The sequence below is a fragment of the Helianthus annuus genome, chromosome 5, assembly GCF_002127325.2.
Source record: "Helianthus annuus cultivar XRQ/B chromosome 5, HanXRQr2.0-SUNRISE, whole genome shotgun sequence".
In the NCBI taxonomy this organism is placed as follows: Eukaryota; Viridiplantae; Streptophyta; class Magnoliopsida; order Asterales; family Asteraceae; genus Helianthus; species Helianthus annuus.
This window is the reverse complement of record NC_035437.2, coordinates 80,562,410-80,585,690: the sequence shown is the minus strand read 5'-3', so window position 1 is coordinate 80,585,690 and position 23,281 is coordinate 80,562,410. Positions and strand designations below refer to the sequence as shown.

General features: G+C 36.8%; 1 protein-coding gene across 2 annotated transcripts; it reads left to right on the top strand.

The window, feature by feature from the left end:
* The first annotated feature begins 11,793 nt into the window (after nt 1-11,793).
* LOC110940605 (omega-hydroxypalmitate O-feruloyl transferase) lies at nt 11,794-17,834 on the top strand. Of its 2 annotated transcripts, none has more exons than XM_022182157.2 (2): nt 11,794-12,493; nt 16,709-17,834. In XM_022182157.2, exons 1-2 carry the CDS (start codon nt 12,002-12,004, stop codon nt 17,603-17,605), a joined length of 1,389 nt encoding a protein of 462 aa, XP_022037849.1. In that variant the 5' UTR covers nt 11,794-12,001; the 3' UTR covers nt 17,606-17,834. The 2 variants fall into 2 exon arrangements, with proteins under 2 accessions (XP_022037849.1, XP_022037848.1); XM_022182156.2 differs by having other exon boundaries at nt 11,891-12,493; nt 16,706-17,834.
* The last annotated feature ends 5,447 nt before the right edge of the window (nt 17,835-23,281 follow it).

Below are 23,281 nucleotides of genomic sequence, written 5' to 3'. Positions count from 1 at the left end.
TGGTAGTGCGCCCGACACACGTGATTTGAGGGTTGAGCATTTTAGCCTGTAACAAACTACCTTAACACATTTCCAGTTCGGTTTATCTCGTCGACCCTTCGTTTATGATGTACGACATTCGCCTCAATTCTGGTAAGCTCTAGATAAACATTAGATACACTTGCTTCGTGAAGTGTTGGCTACTTAATATACAACATCCATGATAACTAAACACTGCCTTTTTGGCAAGTCCCCAAATTCGAAGGCGTATAGCTCACCCAAGTTATATTTAGTGCAACAACCCCCCCCCCCCCGGTCGCACATGTTAAATGCATCAGGCAATGCCATACAGATGTATGACACACTCGTATTTCAACTTTTGTGAGCATCTCTCGAGCTTAGCATAACTTGTCACAACATTCTTCATTATCAAGCTCCTGTTAACTCAACTTGTGTTTCTACTTAAGAGCAAGACATTTTTAGTTTAACACGGTTAACACAAACTCTGTTACCTCAAACACTCATTCATGCATAACACTCACGTAACGGTAATTCGGGGAATTACGGAATTACACATGGGTTGTACTCGAACGTTGATGAACAATTAGAACACTATTCCTGAACAAATAAGGAAATATAACTTATGTGAATTTATATGTTATCTGACCATATGTGCTATATGACTTTTATATTATTTAGTGAACTTTCGTGAAACCGTATTTAACTACGTGTTTAGTGAATGATTGACAAACTCATAATTGGAGCCTAGAGTATAATATAGCCTAAATTTCGAGGACGAAATTTCTGTAACATGGGGAGGATGTGACACCCGAGCAAAATTCGCAATAATCCTAATTTCCTCACTTCACTCCTCAGTTCTTACTTGTCAAATTTCGGGACGAAATTTCTTTCAAGTTGGGGATGATGTGATAACCCGAACTTTCAAGGTCAATGACATTAATCTGTACCATTATAATTCTGTTAAACTAAATCTTGACGTATAATAACTCCGTTAAACTTAAATTGTAACGTACGACAATTCGGTTAAGTATTAGGCCGCCACCATAGTCTTACATAAACCACTTGGCCCAATTCATTATGTTACTTCTTCATGTTTGAAACAAGTCGGCCCAATCCCTTTTCCTCTTTTTATACGTTAGTTGTGTGTGTTGTATGCCAATTAGTTAAAAACCCTAAACACCCTCATTCTTCCAAGTGATTATGCGGCAGGAGACCCCCCCCCCCTGGTCAAAACTCTTCCTCTTGAAGATCATACCTTGTGCCTAGCCCTATTCATAGCCTGGTTAGTTTATAGCATCTTGTTTCTTATATGTGTATATTGATCGGTTGCACATCTTGTTGGAAATAATAATACTTGTTGGTAGCAATGATGTATGCATGACAAACTGATGTGTGATTAGTCAATGATTAGTATGTATGTATATTTGAATAAATGTCTGCAATCATCGACTGACATGAGGGAAAATGGATGCGCATGATCTAGGTCATAGTATGCTAGTAAATAGATGCACATGATTTATAAATATTCATGGTTATTTGTGCTAAATGATTTTGTTGGTTGAGTGGAGGAACAATTGTCAGGTTTGGTCAGGAGTTTTGCTAGATAATAATGGCTATACGTTTAATCCAGGTTATATTATGATTTAAAATCCATGAAACTTAGTTGATAACTAATTTATTAGGATGTTTTGAATGTGAAAATATAAGACTCGATTGCCTGTTTGACACTCAACTATTAAACCATAACCATATATCATGAATCTGGGCCGAAGGCCTTAATGGATCGCACCATCAGTCCACACCCACAGGATTTGGGCCCTTTTTGTGAAATAAACTGTAGTAGCAAACTAGGTCGCACACTCGGGTGGGCCTGGGGTGCATCTGGGCCAAGGATCCAGCTTCAGCTGAGTGGGTTTCGGGCTGACTAAGTTGGGCCGCGTGGGGGTTAAAAGTCCACGAGTAATTGGTGTTCGGTTTGGGTTTAGACTCTATACATTGGGTCAGGTAGGGTGTTAACGGTTGGTCTATATATATACCCGATTGGGCCACACATCATCGGGTAATACGATTGGGATATGGGCTGCGAACCGGCCTGCGGGTCATATGTTTGGTCCAAATGTACTTAGGCCACATGTACTTGAACTAATTACTCCACATTTATGTATAACAAACACACATGCTTCGGCCGGGTGTTAAGTTTCTCTTATAATTGAGTCGACACAATATTGAGGGCACTAAGGGTGTCTTGTTTAGTTTGCACATTAGAACTGTCTTTCTTATGTGTTCGTGAAATATGTTGATTAATTGTGTATTGCGGATTGGGTTATGTACAGCGGGGTGTTTTCTGACATATTATTAGTGTAGTGTGAACGAAAGTCGTGTGATTGATATGCTAGTGCGTGCCCCTAAGCAGTAATTGTAAACGTGATGATATGAACTATGCTTATTATGACATACGCGATGATTATATGCTTGGTTATTTACTGCTTGAGCAATACGTGTGATTAGATGCGTGAACTGTGAATTCATGAAACTGATTGTCTCTGGTAATCACGATAGGATTTGATTGATCAACTGTTTAACGAGCATTTAATCTAACCGAGCAAACCGAAGGTGAGTTCACTGCACTTTTCTCAAGCATGCGTCCCGGTGGTTTGGGACAACTGGTAAACATTTGGAAGGGAAACATTGGGTAAATAACTTAATCGGTTTTGGTTATTGCCTGGAGGGCAATGGGGGTGATTAGTTGATAGCGCTATTAGGTACTAATTATCTGGGTTTCACTATGGTTGTTTAGAGGCACACTCCTCGGTTACGTAAGGGCGGTTCCCCTAGGGTAACTAACTGGACAACATAGTGGGTTGCTAAGAGGCACACTCCTCGGTTACGTAAGGGCGTAGTCCCTAGGGTAACTAACTTGAGCAACATCGTAACGCATCGTTGAATCGCATTAACATATATCTGGTAACACAACACGTAAGCAACACTTTGAACTCACCAGCGTAGTCTGACACACTTGTTTGCATGCTTGTAGGTCGTTAGCCTTGGAACATGGACTTGCTATCTGGAAGTGCTGGAGTGGTCATGGTTTGTGACTTTTGGAATCACTTATAAACAATATATTGATTTGATTATTATTATGAAACGATTACATGCTTCCGCTACACAACTTTTGAGAATTGATATCATGTAGACATCTTATTTGGTAATTAATGTTATGACTTACCTAAATATTTATCATTGGTTCAATGTGATTGGTGGCTCGAACTCTGATGCGTAACACGCCTCGCGGGGTTTCCGCAGGTGGAATTTTGGGGGTGTTACAAAGAATCTTACGCCACGAGTAACTACACGAAGATGGCATTTTGGCAATCCAAAAGCTCTTACCTTTTAACCTGTAAACATGAACCCAATCCACCCACAAAGACTTCCTCCTCGTAAGAATACTGCAAATGTGATTAGCCATAAGGGCTTTGTTTACATCACCGATACGCCGAATACCCAAACCCCCTTCATATTTTGGAAGGCAAACTGCTTTCCAAGAAACTTTAGCTTTACCTTTCTGGAATACCGTGTCTTGCGACCACAAAAAAATTCTCATCTTTGCCTCCAACTCAAGAACAACTTTACTCGGAAGCATAAACACAGAGGACCAGAAAATATGCATAGACGATAACACAGAAACAATTAGCTGCACTCTACCTGCGAAAGAGAGAAGCTTATTTCTCCAATGCATGATTCTTTTGTCTAATTTCTCCAACAGGACATTACAGTCTCTATATAACCTTCTAATCACCTTCTAATCTTGTTAAATCATATTTTTAATCATCATTTAATAAGTTCCCTATGGTGATTAACATCACACAACCAAGAATCATCATACAATCAACAACATATTCACTACAACATCCTACTAACAACATTTCATCTTCATGTAAACTTTTATGTTCATGTTTCTTGTTTAACCCTTTTTAGTGTTCTTGTTCTTTAGTGTTCTAAACATACTAGTCTTACTACAACTTTTAACCATAAAAGTAAGATGATCAAGAGTTAAACAAGAACTTACTACTAGCACAAAGGCTAGGGATGATCTCTAGTGAAAAGGATGAAGAAGATGATGGTGAAAAGCAAGAAATAAAGCTCCTTGAAGTTCCACAAGTTGCAAGCTCCCTTGAATCACCTTCTAGTCTTGAATGAAGCTCAAAATTGGATGAAGATGGTGGTGATATGGTGGAGGTGGTGGCGGTTATGTGTGGCCGAGAGGGAGGAGGAGAGAGTGAGTGAGTGAGAGAGTGTGATCTTTGAGTGGATATGGAGAGATATGAAGCCATACTTATAAAGATTTGTTCAATATTATGTTCAAAAAAACAAGCAATGATCTAATAAAATAATAATATGTAATCTAGGAAGGCATGTTGGTGAAATTTTGTAGGTCCCCTTGGGGTGACCGAAATCGGGTATGGGGAGGGGCGGTTGAATGTAAATTTTTGATAAAAGTTGGTAAATATAAGTTAGATTCTAAGTATGTAATTCCATATATTAGTTAGTGGAGAATTTAGTGGGTGTTATGGTATACGGGGACCATGACAAGCTCAAAAATAGTTAAACAATGTATTTGACAAAAATTTGGTGTCCCGGGTAATGTCCGGTTATCCGGTTAGATATCGTTTTGTTAAATGGTTTAATTAGTCCGTAAAGTGTCTTTTATATATATATTTTGTAACACTTTTAATTCCCGGCACTTAGGAAAGCATACATGATCATTCTGCCATATTTTTGCACCTTACTAGCATGTTACAATGCTGAATTTTGTAAATAAATGTAGAATTCTGCACTTAAAGTGTGTTTTAGGCACGTCCCGGCACTTTAACTATCACCTAGTGACGTAGTTTTATGGTCCTTACTTCCCTACACTCCATACTAGTATAATATCCTGTCCCTGGCTCATACTGGCCTAAAAAATATTGTCTATCCATGTGCTGGCATTGTCAGCATGTTTCTGAATTATCCGTTCAGTGTGCTAACTGTGCTTTGTGCATCAAGTATGTCACTAATGTTTGTATGTAATAAATGGAGTGACTGAATGAAATATGATGCATATGTATGTATGATACAAAAATCATAGAGCAGTTTAAACTGTCAGTTGTAATCAAGCACAGTCATTAAGCACATAATTAAAATTAATTAATTGTACAGATACCTGTAATTGTGAGGGTTGTCACAAACTAGCTATACACTCCAGAATTCAATTTAAAAAAAGTTAGGTAACAAGATTCGAAGCTACTACCTTTGCTTTCAAATGTAGATTTTTAAACCATTGTGCCATGAATTAAGTTTGTCATTTAATGCATATTGTTTTTCTTTTAACATAAAACCCAAGCTCCTTATCATCCACACACCTCCCAATCTTCAACAATTTGCAACAACCTCAAGATCCATAACAATCTTCAACGGATCAGATTTGAAAATCATAAAACATAGAGACGAAGAAGAAGGTGCACTGAAGATACATGTTTTGTGACTGTGTTGGGGTTCCCATTGGGATCTAGCAATCGGAAGTAATTGTTGTTGGTTGTTTTTTTTCTAGTGGATTTTGAAGATATTTAGTCTGAATTTGAACCGACTGTTGATAATTGTGTGACTTAGAGTAGAGGGGCATTCAAATCCACAACTATTTTTCATCCATTTTCGAGCTTTCGATACTAACCGGTTTTATAAACTACAAGTTTTACAATGGTAAAAACATGAAAAAATGAGAAAATAGTTCAATTAGTGTGTGAATTATCTAATTTGTATAAAGTTAAAGTTGAAAACAGAGGAAATATGAAAATGGCAAAGTCTGGTGCTTGACTTAAATAGAAAGGAAACAGGATGAAAGCACAGAACTTTATAAATTATTGATTGAATTTAAAGTCTCATGTACTTCTTCAGTGCACCTTCTTCTCTATCTCTAAGTTTGATGATTTTCGAATCAGATCCGTTGAAGATTGTTATGCATCTTGAGTTTGTTGCAGATTGTTGAAGATAGGGAGGTGTGTGGATGATAAGGAGCTTGAGTTTTATGTTAAAAGAAAAACAATATGCATTAAATAATAATTGAATACATGGCTCAATGGTTTAAAATCTACATTTCAAAGCAAAAGTCATATGTTTGAAGGTTTGAATCCTGTGACTAACATTTTTAATTTAAATTAGACTATGGAGTATATAGCCAGTTGGTTCAACAGGGGTAATTTAGTCATTTACATATACTTAACGAAATAAATAGATTAGGTTAACGAAGGTGGACAGTAACAGTTACAGAAGTGAAACTAGAGGGACAGTTTGGCAATTTTTAAACTAATGGATTGAAATAGTGATTTTCAACAAACCACATGGACAAAAAACGTAAGTAACTCAACAAGCTATGAACGTGGAATATGCATGTGCCTTGTATGTAGAGAGAAAAAAAAACAATAAATAAGATTTTCCAAAGATACCTTTACACTCTTTTTTTTCCTACATTTTCATCTTAACCATTGATTTGATGAAAAATGAAAGGTTAAAGTTTCTTCTCATCCTATTTAATTAAAAGAGTAAATTACAAGTTTTGTCCTTTATGTTTGTACCAAATTGCAGGCGGTGTCCTTTACCTTTAAATTTGACGAGTTTTGTCCTTAACGTTTATGCTCATGTGCCTTGCAAATGAGGGTATTCTTGTCATTTTACCACTCCAGGGACTATTAAGTAAATAACTTATATCAATGGACTAAATGTATAAAAAGAATAAAGAATAAAACATTAATAAAAAAAATCCCACACTCGTTCTTCTCTCTGTTCTTCTTCATCTCTACTATCTCTTCTACATCTCTCATCTGCACTCTCTCTCTCTCTCCACCATTGGCGCCACCGCCTCCATAATCTCCGATATCATTAGCGTTGAAGGCAACACTTCTCTCGCAATCACCACTGCACTTATATTCTTCATCTCTGTTCTCTTTGGATTGATCGCTGATGCTACCGGCACTGTTGCCTTTTACATCGCCGGTACTGGTGGAGATGGCGATACGATTATGTCTACTGTCGTTAGATTTCCTGCTCAGGTAATGTTTCGATACGGTAGTTTGTAAGGTTATGGTTATAAGTTTTTTATTGATTCAACTATTGGATTCTAGTTGAATTGTACGATAGATCGGTTAGAATGTTGGATTCTGTTAGATCCAGCCGTATACTGGTTAGCTTCAAATCCAGATTGGCGCTCTTTCTTACCTCTAAATTCCTCCTTTCCTTCGTTTTCATGAGCTTCACCATCTGTTATCTTGATTAAGTCCTCTGCATTTTTACCTCTTTTGATTGGTGGAGATAGGGTTTTCTCACTATTTTCTTCTTCTTGTACAACAAATGTTTTTTTTTTTTTTGCTTTTTTTAGTACATTAGGAGGCCAGAAGTAGGAGTTTGTATGATTGGAATGGTAGTTGTTTATGAAACAACAGGAGCAGGTGGTGGTTTTATGGAAACAACCGTTGGCTTTATGTGTATTGGCTTTGCCACAATCATTGCGAGGAAACATCTTTTTTGGAATATCAATTGGTGTTTGAAGTTCAACAGTTAGGGATTCAACAATTGGTGTTTTCATCGGTGGTAACGCCAGTGGGAGAGAGAGAGAGTGTAGATAAGAGATGTAGAAGAGAGAGAGAGTAGAGATGAAGACGAGAGAGAGAGAGAGAGAAAAGAGAGAGTGGGGTTTTTAATTAATATCTTATTCTTTAATCTTTTTACATATTTAGTCCGTTGATATAAGTTATTTACATAATAGTAGGTAAAATGACAAGAATACCCTTGCACATGACCATATTTAACAAAAAAAGATGACTGAGTTAGGGCTAAAGGACATAACGTGAAGGATTTTGAAACGTTAAGGACAAAACTCGTCAAATTTAAAGGTAAAGAACAATGCGTGCAATTTGGTACAAATAAATATAAATGACAAAACTTGTAATTTACTCTAATCAAAATAAACTTTTTATTTGATCCTACCATTTATCTTACTTAATGAAAATAAACTTTTTTATTTGATCCTACCCTTTATCTTAAGGCCCAAACTATCTACACACTTGGTGTGTAGATAGTCACCCAAAAAAGGTGTTTTTTATACTTATGTGCACACCCTGCAGTGTCGAACTTTGGCCAAAATGCAGCGTTTTGGTCCGGTTAACCAGACAAAGACTGACGGGTGTCTGACGGGTCTGTTGACCGGACCAAAACGCCGAGCTTTGACCGCGTTTTGGTCCTGTCAACCAGACCGGGTGTCAGTCTTTTGTCTGGTTGACAGGACCAAAACGCGGCCAAAGCTCGGCGTTTTGGTCCGGTCAACAGACCCGTCAGAAATCCGTCAGTCTTTGTTAGGTTAACCGGACCAAAAACGCCGCGTTTTGGCCACAGTTCGACACTGCAGGATGTGCATATAAAGACAAAAAACATTTTTTAAGGTGTGTAGATAGGCAAATTGGTGTGTCAATAGGTACATCCTATCTTAAATACCATAGAATCTATTACTCTACCTTTTCATAATATAAAATTAAAACTAAAACATTTGTAACGTAATCCCAAACTATATATTTTAAAATGTGTGTTATTTGTTCTGTATATAATGTTGCACGAATACTTTGTACTATTTAACATTATTCTTTGCTCTTGAGAATGTCGTCTATCTACATGTACTCTCTACGAGAGTCGGTAAAATACCCAAGATGACTACATTAATGACAACGGCCTTGGTGACCATAAAAGTGGAGTGGTCACACTCATAGCTAGCATTCATTATTTAAATTTAGGGAAAATTACCAAAGTAGCCGTTTGACCAAGCCATTTTCCAAAATAGCCATTTGACCGGGCATAATGCACCCTCCCATTAAAGTGAACTCCCATATTTATGCACCTTCAATCCAACCACCAGCTAGCCGACACGTGTCCCTGAAGCCTGAACCGGCTTTATGCCGCGTCGCCTGGCAGCCGAGCCGCTTCCCCCCCAAGCCAAGCCGCTTCGCAGAACACCTGATTTATGCCGCTTTGACTCTTAACTGAACTGAGTTTTCTAACTCAGTTAGTGGTTTCTTTTATAAAAACTAACCTACTTGGACTAACTAGGTTATTTTGAATGTATTAAAGGATCTACTAACTAGGTTAGTTTTCTACTAACCTTGTTAACCAAAAAATAATTTATTAAAATATTAGTTTATTTAATTTAATAAAATATTAAATTATTAAATTAATAATTGATAAAAAATAAAGAGAAAAGAGATAAAAAATGAATTCTATTATTCACAATATTCAACCGAGTTATTAAATATATGGAGAGAAAGAGTATTTTGATATTTTTGGATTTTTTTTATATTTTTTGATGTTTTTTGATATTTTTTTGATGTTTTTTTTATATATTTTGATATTTTTTAAAAAATGCAACTGTCGCGGCTCGGCTTGTACTTTACGCGGCTTGGCTTGTAAATTAGGCGGCATGGCTTGTACTTGTGGGCAGGCGGTGAAGAGGCTTGGCTTGGGGGGGAAGCGGCTCGGCTGCCAGGCGACGCGGCATAAAGCCGGTTCAGGCTTCAGGGACACGTGTCGGCTAGCTGGTGGTTGGATTGAAGGTGCATAAATATGGGAGTTCACTTTGATGGGAGGGTGCATTATGCCCGGTCAAATGGCTATTTTGGAAAATGGCTTGGTCAAACGGCCACTTTGGTAATTTTCCCTTAAATTTATGAATCTTTGTTTCATCAGCATTGTAAAATTATATCCACAATAAGCTATAAAATTGCAGCATGAATAAATACGTTTGTACCTAAAGCCAGTAAGCCACCACCATGACCAGTTGTATCATGCAGAAACACTGACACCACGTACTCCTGGTCCCATCTTTTCCACTTTCAACTTACTTCTCCTAAATACATACTGTATTATTATACTATTATACTAGGTTGAGGTAATTGTGAAAATCGTTCCTGAGGTTTAGGCAGGTTTGTCATTTTCGTCCAAAATGATACTTTTGTACAAAATTGTCCCCAACGTTTGTAATTTTTTGCCATTTTCATCCAAACCACTAACTTAGTTTATTTTTTCTGTTAAGTTGAGAATATTTGGATGAAACTGGCAAATATAAAACCATAGGACGATTTTGGCAATTTACTCAAACTCTTTTAAATTTCTTTTATTTAATTAATTTTGTTATATATATAATAAAAAATATACATGCAATTTTTATATGAAAAAAATAATAGCTTTGTCACATAATTTTTATAAATTTTCATCCAACCACTAACTAAGTTAGTTTTTCTATTAAGGCGAAGGATGTTTATAAAATAAGATAGAAATTAGTTTCTAATTTTTTATATAGATCAGTTTTATAAAAATAAAATCTACTTAAACCTCTAAATTTTATAAAACTAAAATGCTGGTGACCTTGTTGAAAATGGTCAAATAAAAAATCTTATCATATGTACCAAGTTTGTAATTCATCCTCTACTGTTTTTAATTCGCTCCTAAGGAAAAACAGAAGTCAGTGCCTCCCTATCAAATAATGTATCGTTACCAAACCTTAAAATTACCCACCAAATTGTAATTATAATGTTATGAACCAAAAGTTTCTTTACTCAAGCCACTCTGAATAAGTATTAGTTAGTTACCCTTATAATCTTAATTAAATAAATATTTTATTGCTACCAACATATTTCCTATGTGCTCAACACTTTAAAAAAATATGTAACGTTTTACAAGTTTTTTATATCTTTAAAACTGATAAATATTAAAAGTTGTAATCGATTATTATGTGTTGCACACCAATGACGTTTTCTCTTTATAAAACTGATTTATATAAAGAAGCTGTAAATTAATTTCTATCTAAATTTATAAAATTTAAAACATCCTTCACCATAACAGACAAAATAAACTGAGTTAGTGATTTGGATGAAAATTTATAAAAATTATGTGACAAAACTATTAATTTTTTTTTTTCTAAAAACTCTATTATATTATTTTTTATTATATATGTAACAAAAATAATTAAATAAAGAAACTAAAAAGGGTTTGAGTAAATTGTCAAAATCGTCCCCGTGGTTTTATATTTGCCAGTTTCATTCAAATATCCTCAATTTAACAAAAAAAAAAAAAAAAAAACCAAGTTAGTGGTTTGAATGAAAATGGCAAAAAGTTACAAACGTTGGTGGCAATTTGGTACAAAAGTGTCATTTTAGGGACGATTTTGGCAATTAACTCTATTGGGTTTGGAGAAGCTTGGGTTGAGAGCATTACTTCTCCTGGTCCTATATTTTCCATCATCTCCACCGCCACCCTGCGCCATCGAACATTGGCACCACCACCGCCACCAACCACCGAACACCACTGACCCCTGCCACCACATCCCACCACCACTAACACCGACCACCTCCACCACCCGCCGCCACCGAACTCTGGCGACATCACCGGCCACTACCACTGACAACCTCCGCCACCCGCCGCCACCACCCTTCGCCACAACACCAACACCATTGCGACCATCGCCACTCACCGAACACCAGCGTCTCCGCCACCACAACCCACCACCATCGTCGCCATCGACTACTGCCACCCATAGTAACCAAACAAGACCATGGAATGAAATGATTCATTTCATTACTTTGTCTATTTCATTACATCGTCCATTCCATTCTCTTATCAATTCCATTAACCTATGCTAAACAGACCCTAAGATTTTTTTATTTTTGTTGTTTTATTATGAAATTGAGATGTGATAACTTATAAAAGTTTCAAAAGTATATCGTGAAGGGTGAATTAACATTACAAAAAATAGCAATGGGTTGTTTTAAACAAAGCCGACACCTTGATCTTTTTTACTTGTTGTATTCTGTTAAATAATATTTTTTTTTCACACACTAAAAGAAAAAAAAAAACTTTGTTTTGATTTGATGTTAGTAGATTGAAAAGTTAAGAAGCTCTTTATCTGTTTGTTATAAAAAGAGAAAACAAGATGAAATCCTACAACACAATGGGAAGCGTTTACCAAGCCCATACTTCCAAATCTTCTACTCCCAACATAATCGTAGACCTCAAAGTGATCATCCATGAGACTGTCACCATCCTCCCACCTCAACAAACCGAAAAACGGTCCATGTTCTTATCGAACATCGACCAAGTTCTCAACTTTAACGTTGAAACGGTCCATTTCTTCGTAGCACACCCTGAATTCCCCCCAGAATCGGTGGCAGAAAAGCTTAAATCTGCTCTAAGTAAGGCGTTGGTGCCTTATGATTTCCTGGCAGGGAGGTTGAGGCTGAACCCTGAGTCGCAGCGGTTTGAGTTCGATTGCAATGGGGCCGGGGCTCAGTTCGTGGTGGGTTCGAGTGAGTTTGAGTTGGGTGAGATTGGTGACTTGGTATATCCGAACCCTGGGTTCAGACAGTTGGTTCAAAAGAGCTATGATGACGTGGCTATGCATGATCGACCCGTATGCATTTTGCAGGTATAGTACTTTCTTTATTGGCAAGTTAATTAATTAAAGAGATGGACGTGACATGTTAACAACACCGTCGTTGGACTTGGACGATGTCCGGATTAGGAAATAACGATTGGCTATGTGTTTCATTAATTTGAGAATATCATGGTGATGCCAACGTAAACCAAACTTATGTACGTTTCAATATCATCTACAACTTTGGCCAAAACTAAAAAAAACCATCACTCATTTATTAATCCCTTGGCCACCAAACCACGCTTTATTTTAATTGTCGTCTTGATTGGGTTTATTATTAGAGTTTCAGGTGGTTTGGGTCTGGTTTTTTTTATGTATGATTTTGTATCTTATAATCAATTCGTATCATAAATTCACAATCGGGTTCGGGTTGTTTGGTCATCGTGTAGTTCCGGGTTGGACCGATTTGAACATACTACCTACACGTTTAGTTTAAACGATTCCAGCCCGCACATTATTTAATTATCGGGTTAGTCTGCTAGCTGGTAGAGTACCGGCTTTTGCTTGACTAAAATTATCTAGTCGTACCTCTATGATACGAGTCTTTGCTTGACTAAAATTATCTAGTCATTACTACTACATACCTCTATGATGATGAATGGTCTCTGTGGAACTCGTGAAAAGTTTTTTTTTTTTTTTTTTTTTTTTTTTTTTTTTTTTTAATTTACCTTTTCTTTACTGTCCGTTACAAAACACTATACTGACTTTCTAATTTCAAAATACAAACACTAATTCTACTTTTAGTTCTTATACGCTTTAATTCAAAACATTTTTGTATCCTTCGGAATTTTATTTTTCTTTCCTATCAGTTATTATTTGGAAAACCATGTTGCTAAAAAGAATTGTAGAAGAAAAGTTAGTGTCATTACCACTTTGGTGGGGAGGTAGAAGCTTTACGTCTCTTAAAGAGTGATTAGGGTTCAATTAATAGCATGGAGTAAAATTTGATGTAATTCAGCATGGATTAGTGTTACGTAACCTTTGCAGTAAAAGAAAAAAAGAAACAGAAAAGAAAAGTTGGTGTTTAATAATGGCCATAAAGAAAGGCATATGTAACCGTACAATTAGGTCTGCCATATTAAAGAAAGACATGAGATGATGCATTCATAATTAAATGGCCTAGCTTCCCAAATTAAGTGCCTTCACATGCATGACCCAAAGTGTAAATCTATTTATTAAATTATACTTTTTAGAGTTAAATTTTATGTGGTTTGAGTTATTTTTCCAGTTTAGTTTAAAGATTTCATTTTTTATTTGTGCATTAAAAAATGTTTCACCATTGTCATTTTAGTCAACTGGGTTAACTTTATCTATTTTTCTGTTAATGAGAAGGGTAATTCGGTCATTTTATATGGCTGAATTGCCCTTTTAGTTAACAATATTACATATAAAATGACTAAATTGCCCTTCTCGTTAACAGAAAAAACGGATGAAGTTAACTCAGTTGACTAAAATTGCAACGGTAAAACCTTTTTGAATTCACAGGCGAAAAATGAAACCTTTGTACTAAACTGACAAAATGACACAAACCACATGAACTAAAATGGCATTTAACTCTAGTTTTTAATAAAATAAATGAATGAAAAATATTATTTAAATATTTTAGATGACTTTAACATATTATTCAGTTTATTTAAATGAATTCTTTTTATGACAGTTATCTGTTAGTTTTAAAATTCAAAGATAAAAAGAGACGTACTGGTACGTCTGTGGGTGTAAATGAACTGAACGTTTATCGAACAATTTGTAAACTGTTTGATAGAAATGAACAAACATTAACAAAAATTTTCGTTCATTTAGTTATATGAACGGACATGAATAAATTTTCGTTCATTTAGTTATATGAACTGACAAAATGACACAAACCACATGAACTAAAATGGCATTTAACTCTAGTTGTATTTGTACTATAGTTCATACGGTTTTTCATTTTAATATTTCCAAAATACAAATTAGCAACATTTTGTTGCATTGTGATGTTGTACGTTAAGCATGAGGAGTTTCTAAAAAAAAGTTTAATTTTTCACTTTTAACCCAAAGATTTTCATATTTTTTATTTTAACCCCTTTTAATTTTTTTTTTACTTTTAAACCAAAGTTTTTCATCTTTTATAATTTAACCCAACACTTTTTTATTTACAACTTTGATCTTCCATAATTTTTATCTTTCGCAAGCTTTTCGTTTTACGTTTCGTTCTAAATTTTGCAAGTTAACACGTCGCGACGTGCGTGTGAGGTTCACCGTATTTTGGTCTATTTTTTCACACTTGACAAGCCCGTCACAATGTGTCCATATTTCCCCATTTGACAAGTTCGGCGCAACGGGCTGGTCCTAAATCGACTTAGTTATTCTTTTTTATGTTTTACATTTCTATCTGATTTCTTCCCATTAATACACTGTAACGGGTGTGTGTGGTTCAACGATTTTACGCCTGCTTTTCGTTTAGTGTATTTTTTTATATTTTATCTATTTTATTTTTACGAGTTTTTTCGATGTTGAGGGTCACTACCGGTGTGGCATTTGTGCTACTTGGCACGGATTTACGAACATTTTTAACTTATTAAATGGTTTGTTTACTTAAAAGCTAATTTTTTTACGTGCATATTTTATGTACGTGTCGGTATAAATATGATTTACTCTATGTTTCGACGTAAACTTTTTATAAAAACGAGTCAGGTCAAATGTAATATGTTTTCGTTTAAAGAAACCATTTTTACGTGCATATTTTTTATGTATGTTTATAAATTAGAGTTGTTTTACGTTTCGACGTAAACTTTTTTGGGAAAAGAGTTAGGTCAAATATAATATGTTTTAATGCTTATTTTATGTATATTTCGAACCGAGTGGGGTTAAATTGTAGTTTCTTTTTTCCTTTTTTTTCAAAAACTCTAATTAATCTCTTTTGATTACACGTATCAGTTTTTCCTTCATACCCGTTATATTTTCTATGTATGAGTCGGGTCACATATAATACGTTATGATTTTTACGATATGAATTTGATTAATTTACTTTTGGATCTAATCGCAATGCTTATACAGGTTACATTGAATTTAATACAATACGATACGTCGAAACGCGTGTTTTCATACGGTTAATACAACACATAATGTTTGGACTAATCCATTCAATGTTTACGATATACCCGCGCCGCAATGCACACGGCTTTTAGTTGTAGTTTTTATTTAAATACTATAAAATTCTCGCTAATAAAACATTTAATAAATATCAGTATATTATTGGAAATTAAATATATATGTTGGTTCCTGTTCTTTTCTGTTCATGAACGTTTGTATGTGTTCATTTATGTTCATTTGCGTTCGTTTATGTTCGTTACCTAAAATTAACGAACGGAGAGAAACAAAAACGAGCAAGTTCATTTTCTTAATGAACAAACACAACCAGAAAATCTCGTCCGGTAAATGTTCAAGAAAAGTTCGTGAACACATTTATTTTCTTAACAAATGAACACGAGCAAGGCCTTGTTCGTGTTTGTTTCCAGCCTATTGGTCGAATCATTGGTGTTCAACTCAACTAAAACTAACGTGACATGATTTTATGTGTAACGAAAATTCAGTCATAATGATGCGAACTTGTGTTGACTTATTATCTAACACATCATGACCCAAACATGTATTAACACGTTCAGTTGTTCAGGGCTTGGGTTGGTTAAGATTAGGGGTGTGAATTTCAGGGATTGGGTTGATTAAGATTAGGGGTGTGAATTTCTGAGACGATCTGAAAATACGACACGGACCTAACACGAAATTTGCTGGTTTAGGTTTAGTCTAAACGGGTTCGGGCAAGTTTCAGGTTGAACCCGCGTACCCGTTTAGGTTTACCGGGTTGGGTTCGGGTCAACCTGGTCGGGTTGGCGGGTTGACCCGTTTAACACACTTATATTATATTGTATTATATTTTTTAACAATATATTTTATGTCATGAATTAAACGAGGTGTCTATAACATTATTATATACATTTGTGTTATTTAAGTAAATTTTAATTTTCATATATTAATTTCAGAAAAAAAATAAAAAATTTGGGTTGAAAGAGTCCTGTTCGGGTTCATATGTATGATATGATTTCGGCTTCAGGTTCGTGTAAAATTTTCGGGTTCAGGTAACCCACGAACACTAGTACCCGTTTAGCATCCCTAGTTAAGCTAACTAATATGAACAGCTAAAGTTGTGGTATGTGTGTGTAGCAGTTGACATCCTTCAAGTGTGGTGGATTTGCATTAGGAGTGGCAACAAATCATGCAACTTTTGATGGCATAAGCTTTAAAACATTTCTTGAAAATCTTGCTTCTTTAGCAGCTGGTAAACCACTCGCCACCGTTCCCTGCAACGACCGCTACCTCTTGGCTGCAAGATCACCGCCACAGATCCAGTTCGACCACCCGGAACTAGTCAAAATCCCCACCGGAGTAGACCTCCCAAAGCCCACAGTTTTTGATTGCCCTGAAGGTCAACTTAACTTCAAGATCTTCAATCTCACCTCAAATGACATAGCCCGTCTGAAAAAGAAAGCCAAAGATGGGTGGTCGGGGGGCTCAAGCAATGCCAAAATCACAGGTTTCAATGTGGTTGCAGCCCATGTATGGCGGTGCAAAGCTTTGTCATCAGGGTCGGACTATGACCCGGAAAGGGTATCCACGGTTCTATACGCTGTAGACATCCGGTCAAGGTTGAACCTGCCATCATCATTAGCTGGCAATGCGGTTCTTAGTGCATATGCATCGGCTCGTTGCAAAGAGATTGAAGAAGCACCGTTGGTAAAACTAGTGGAACTAGTGACCCAAGGTACAAATAGAATGACGGGTGAGTATGCTCAATCGGTGATTGATTGGGGTGAGGTGAATAAAGGATTTCCAAATGGGGAGTTTCTGATATCATCATGGTGGCGGTTAGGCTTTGCTGATGTGGAATACCCCTGGGGGAAACCCAGATACAGTTGTCCCGTGGTTTATCACAGGAAAGATATAATATTGCTATTTCCAGACATTGTTGGTTCAAGCGACAACAATGAAGTCAATGTGTTGGTGGCTTTGCCTAGCAAAGAAATGGAAAAGTTTGAGGTCTTGTTTCATAAGTTGTTGGCCTAATCATTATGAAGCATAATATATATATTCAACTACTTAAGGTTTATGTCTTTCAAGACATAAGAATATATAATGATTATGAAGCATAATATATATATTCAACTACTTAAGGTTTATGTCTTTCAAGACATAAGAATATATCTATATGTTTTATACTATTGAAAGATGCTATGGCCGGTGGTGGTGTTGTATATGGATTTTGAATTTCTTATTTGATGATTCGTGAGTAAAACATATTTTATATAAATACTTATAAACTATTTGTCAAGGCAAGCTAGAGCTCATCCGAGATTGACCTTAACTCATTTGATTTAAGAAACTTAAGCTTTGCTGTTGACAGTAGCAAAGCTTGAGATTTCCGACCAAGGGTCGAAAACGTATATACCAAAAAATTTCTATAAAACCGTGGGGTCGAAAACGTACATACCAAAAAATTTCTATACGAAAACTACATACTCTCCACTACTGAGTGAAAAGTTCGGGGGATCGGCCGCCCCCTCCCACCCCCACTATGCTACGCCCATGGCTGTTGAGTATATTTTTAACCAGAAGCTAGACTCGGGCACACCTTGTTTTATATTTTACTTTTATGTTTATATACATTTGTAAATAAAAATTATTTGCGTAGATTTTGGTTAAAAGTAACATATATTTAATTAGGGGTGTTTAGAATTCGATTCGGATTCGAAAAATTCGAAATTCGACTCGATTCGAATTCGATTAATAAGGTTTTAATTCGAGTTGATTCGTATTCGAGTCTAGTAATCGAATTCGAATCGAATACGAATTTATGATTTTCAATTTGTTTCGATTCGAAATTAGAATTCCGTTTGTATATAATTTTTTAATATATGTATACACACACACAAACATATACACACATATAACTTCTAAACTTTGTCAAAGTATGAGCTACATCCATAAGTGATAAGTTTATTATACATAACATCACCAAACCTACTCACAAATAGCCCATACTACTTATTTCTAAATTTTTATCTAACTTAAATCGCTACAAGTAACCAACCTACCTTCTAAATTTTGGTGTTTTCACATATTGATAGTTAATTTTGCAGATAAATATATTTTATGTCAAATATAATTAGTTTGTAGTAGTTTTAAAAATTAAAGTAAAATAAGTTATTGTTTAGGGTGAATTTGAATTAAATCGAATTTGGTTCGAATGCGATTCTAATTCGAGTTTCAAATACTGATCAAACCGAATATGAATTCAGTTAATTTTTTTTTTCAAAAAATTCGATTCGAATATTTCGAAAATTCGTTATTCGATTCGATGAAAATGTGACAACTGTGCTCTGTAATCGATGTATAATGTAAAACAATATCAATTATTAATAAAGCAATGTGTTTTGGTGTTATTATATGTGTATTTGTGTTTGGTGATTTTACGATTTGATTTGATTCCGATTTCAAGATTTAAATCGCTTTCTGGAAGGTTATACGCAAACTGGTGCGTAAACGCAGCCAGTTTAACGCGACAAACACTCCGGAATAGTGACATAGGCTTAACATACCTTAAATAACCTTCACATAACTTAGAAATAAGTTTTGGATGGTTTGGTGTGTCAAAATCAAGTTTGTTCGATCGCTGGGACTATTTGTGTCAAACTGCGAAACTATACCGATTTGTATAGTAACGAACATTCCGAAACTTGATCATAAGTTAAATATGCCCTAAATATCCTTTACATAGCTTAGAAATAGGCTTTGAGGTGTTTGGTGCACAAAAACAAACTTTCTTGATCAAGCAGGGACTAAAAGCGTCAAAAAGTGCATAAGTTTGCATTTTCGCGCATATCTTACGTTCTGAATATATCTGGACACCCAAAAATTTATGTAATCATTAAAATATTTTATTTTAGTGATTGGCATGATAAGATTCCATTCGTCGCTCAATTTGGATCTACACGCGTTCGTTACGATTTCCATCGTAATTAACCGAACAATGCAACCGTACGACCAAACGAACCGACATCCAAGATGTTTTTGAGTATATTTCATGTTTCCTTTGCTTTAACATCATTGTGGAGCTTGAAAATGGGTTTGACGGGTGTTAGAAGTGCCGAAACGCGACGAAACATAGTGCAGTGGCAAAACTGTAATTAAGTGAAAGTTACTGGTCTACAAGGTCCTTACGGACCGTATGGACCTATGCTCACGGTCTGTAAGCAGTCCCCAGCACATCAGAATTGTAGAAACATTGAATCTGGTCATTTCCACCTATTCTAATGGTTTTAATCCCTGGTTTTTCATGCTATGGACTGGTATTTGATGTCCCATGGTATCCTAATACCACTAGCCCACATGGATGGGCAAGATCTTTCCCTCTTTAGCAAGGAATGATCTTAACGGTTTTGTGACTGGCAGTAATCCTACCATTGTCCGTCAAGCGATTGAGTTGGCTGCTACACTTACCGAGTCTCAGGTCAGAAAAGGGAAATTGACCCATAAGGGTGATAAGAAAAAGTCAGCTGATTCTGCACTAGACAAGGGTAAGGGTAAGAAGCAGGGTGAGACTTCTAAAAAGTCGAGGAAGCTCAAGTCTTCCCATAACTTTGCTGTCACCAACCAGAACCCTCAGAACCCACCAGCCCTACCTCCTGCGAAGAAGCAATATGCTGGTACCGCACCTCACTGTGCTCGTTGCAAGGGTCACCATGTTGCCCAACAGGCCTGTAAACAGTGTACTACGTGTGGTAGACTTGGGCATCTGGCCAACATTTGCCGTTTTTGCCAAAATCAGGCTGCTCAGGTTCCAGCACAAGTTCAGGGGAATGCCGTGAGATTCCCACCTGGTTCGTGTTTCAATTGTGGAGAGTTGGGTCATTTCCGCAACAACTGCCCGAGGTTGGTAAATGCAAATGCGAATCCGAACGCGATCGCGAATGTGAATCCCGCTCGTGGACGAGCATTCAATCTGAACGCGAACGAGGCGAGGGCGGACAACGAGGTTGTTAACGGTACGTTCCTTGTTAACAATCAACTTGCATCTGTTCTTTTCGATTCTGGTGCTGATAGGAGTTTTGTGTCGTTATCTTTTGAGCCTTTACTTGCGATACCTAGAACTAAACTGAGGAAACCCTTATCTGTCGAAGTTGCTACTGGTAAACCTCTCATACTCGATTCTGTTCTTCGTGGTTGTCAGTTGAACCTTAATAACCATCTTTTTCCTATTGATCTCACGCCAATGCAACTTGGGAGTTTTAACATCATCGTAGGAATGGATTGGTTAACCAAACATCATGCCGAAGTTGTTTGTTTCGATAAGATCGTTCGTATTCCTCTTTCGTCTGGTGATGTCCTAGGGGTTCGTGGCGAGAAACCATCTATTGGTTTGAAACTCATGTCGTGTACGAAAGCCCAAAGGTATTTACGAAAAGGATATGTTGCTTTTCTGGCACATGTCACTGAGGAGAAGGGCAAGAACAAGAGTATTCAGGATATTCCGATTGTTCGGGATTATCCAGAGGTGTTTCCTGATGAACTGCTTAGTTTGCCTCCAGTTCGTCAAGTCGAGTTTCATATTGACCTTGTACCCAATGCTAACCCGATTGCGAAAGCACCTTATCGTCTTGCACCGTCGGAGATGCAAGAGTTATCGAAACAGCTTCAAGAGTTATCTGAAAAGGATTCATCCGACCGATTTATTCACCTTGGGGTGCTCCTGTCCTCTTTGTGAAAAAGAAAGATGGATCTTTTCGAATGTGTATCGATTATCGTGAGCTTAACAAGCTTACCATCAAGAATCGATATCCCCTACCTCGAATCGATGATCTCTTTGATCAGCTGCAAGATGCTACCTATTTTTCCAAGATCGACCTACGTTCTGGGTATCATCAACTTCGTGTTCTCGAAGAAGATATTCCCAAAACTTCCTTCCGTACAAGATATGGGCATTACGAGTTCACAGTCATGCCTTTTGGTTTGACGAATGCCCCAGCCATCTTCATGGACTTAATGAATAGGGTCTTTAAACCATATTTAGACAAGTTCATCATTGTGTTCATCGACGATATTCTTGTTTATTCGAAGTCTCGATCCGATCATGAGCAACACCTTCGTTTGACTTTGGAACTCCTGAAGAAGGAAAAACTTTTTGCTAAATTCTCCAAGTGTGAATTTTGGCTTAAAGAAGTTCAGTTTTTGGGTCATATAGTCAACGAGCAGGGTATTCATGTGGATCCATCCAAATAACTGCTATTAAGGATTATTTCGATGGTTTTGCTGGATATTATCGATGGTTTATTTCGAACTTCTCAAAGATTGCGGTTCCACTCACTGCTTTGACTCAGAAGAATAAGCTTTTTGAGTGGGGACCCAAACAAGAAGAAGCATTCCAAACGCTGAAACAGAAGCTTTGTGAAGCTCCTGTTCTATCTTTGCCTGAGGGAAATGATGATTTCGTTGTCTACTGTGACGCGTCGAATCTAGGACTTGGTTGCGTTCTTATGCAACGAGGTAAAGTCATAGCTTATGCGTCTAGACAACTGAAATTTCACGAGAAGAACTATACGATCATGATCTTGAGTTGGGAGCTGTGGTTTTCGCTCTCAAAATCTGGAGACACTACCTCTATGGCACGAAGTGTGTGGTTTTCACAGACCACAAAAGTCTCCAGCACATTCTTAATCAGAAGGAGTTGAACATGAGGCAACGACGTTGGGTTGAGCTCTTAAACGATTACGATTGCGAGATTCGCTACCATCCTGGTAAGGCGAATGTCGTAGCCGACGCGCTTAGTCGAAAGGAGCGAGTCAAGCTTCATTCTGTTCGGACTCTCTCTGATCTTCAAACTCATGTCCTTCAAGCTCAGCAATTTTGTGTTTCACAAAATCTGATAGGTAGGGAATTACCACATCAACTTGAGCTTAAACTCGGAGCGAAGGGCGATGGATTGCTCTACTTCAAGGATCGTTTGTGGATTCCGAAACAAGACGATCTTCGCACTTTAGTGATGGACGAATTTCACAAGTCTCGATATTCTATCCATCCTGGTGCTGATAAAATGTACAAGGATCTTCGTACTAAGTTTTGGTGGCCGGGTATGAAGAAGGATATTGCCTTGTACGTATCGAAATGCCTAACTTGTCTCAAAGTCAAGGCTGAACATCAACGACCATCTGGTTTGCTTGTACAACTAGAGATACCGGTTTGGAAGTGGGAGAACATTGCGATGGATCTCATCACTAAATTACCGCGTACATCTAAAGGTCATGATACTATATGGGTTGTTATCGATCGATTAACGAAGTCAGCTCATTTTATTCCGATTCGCGAGGATCTATCTGCTGATAAACTTGCAAAGATTTACGTTGATGAGATTGTATCTTGACATGGTGTTCCTTTGGACATCATATCTGATCGTGATGCTCAATTTTCATCTCATTTTTGGAAGACCATGCAATCTGCTATGGGAACCCAACTAAATCTAAGCTGTTGGTGCAGTTGTCTGTCGACTACATCTTAGTTCGAGTCTTAGGTTAGGGCTGATTGTATCATGCACGGAAATTGAGAAATCACGTTTTAGACATGGTTCCGCTTATGTGTCATAGGGTAGTTATGCTTGTGTGTCATTGGGATGGTTCTGCTTATAAGGTAATGATATAGTTCCGCTTATACGTACATGTACGTATAAGCGAAACCTACTTGCCTATATAT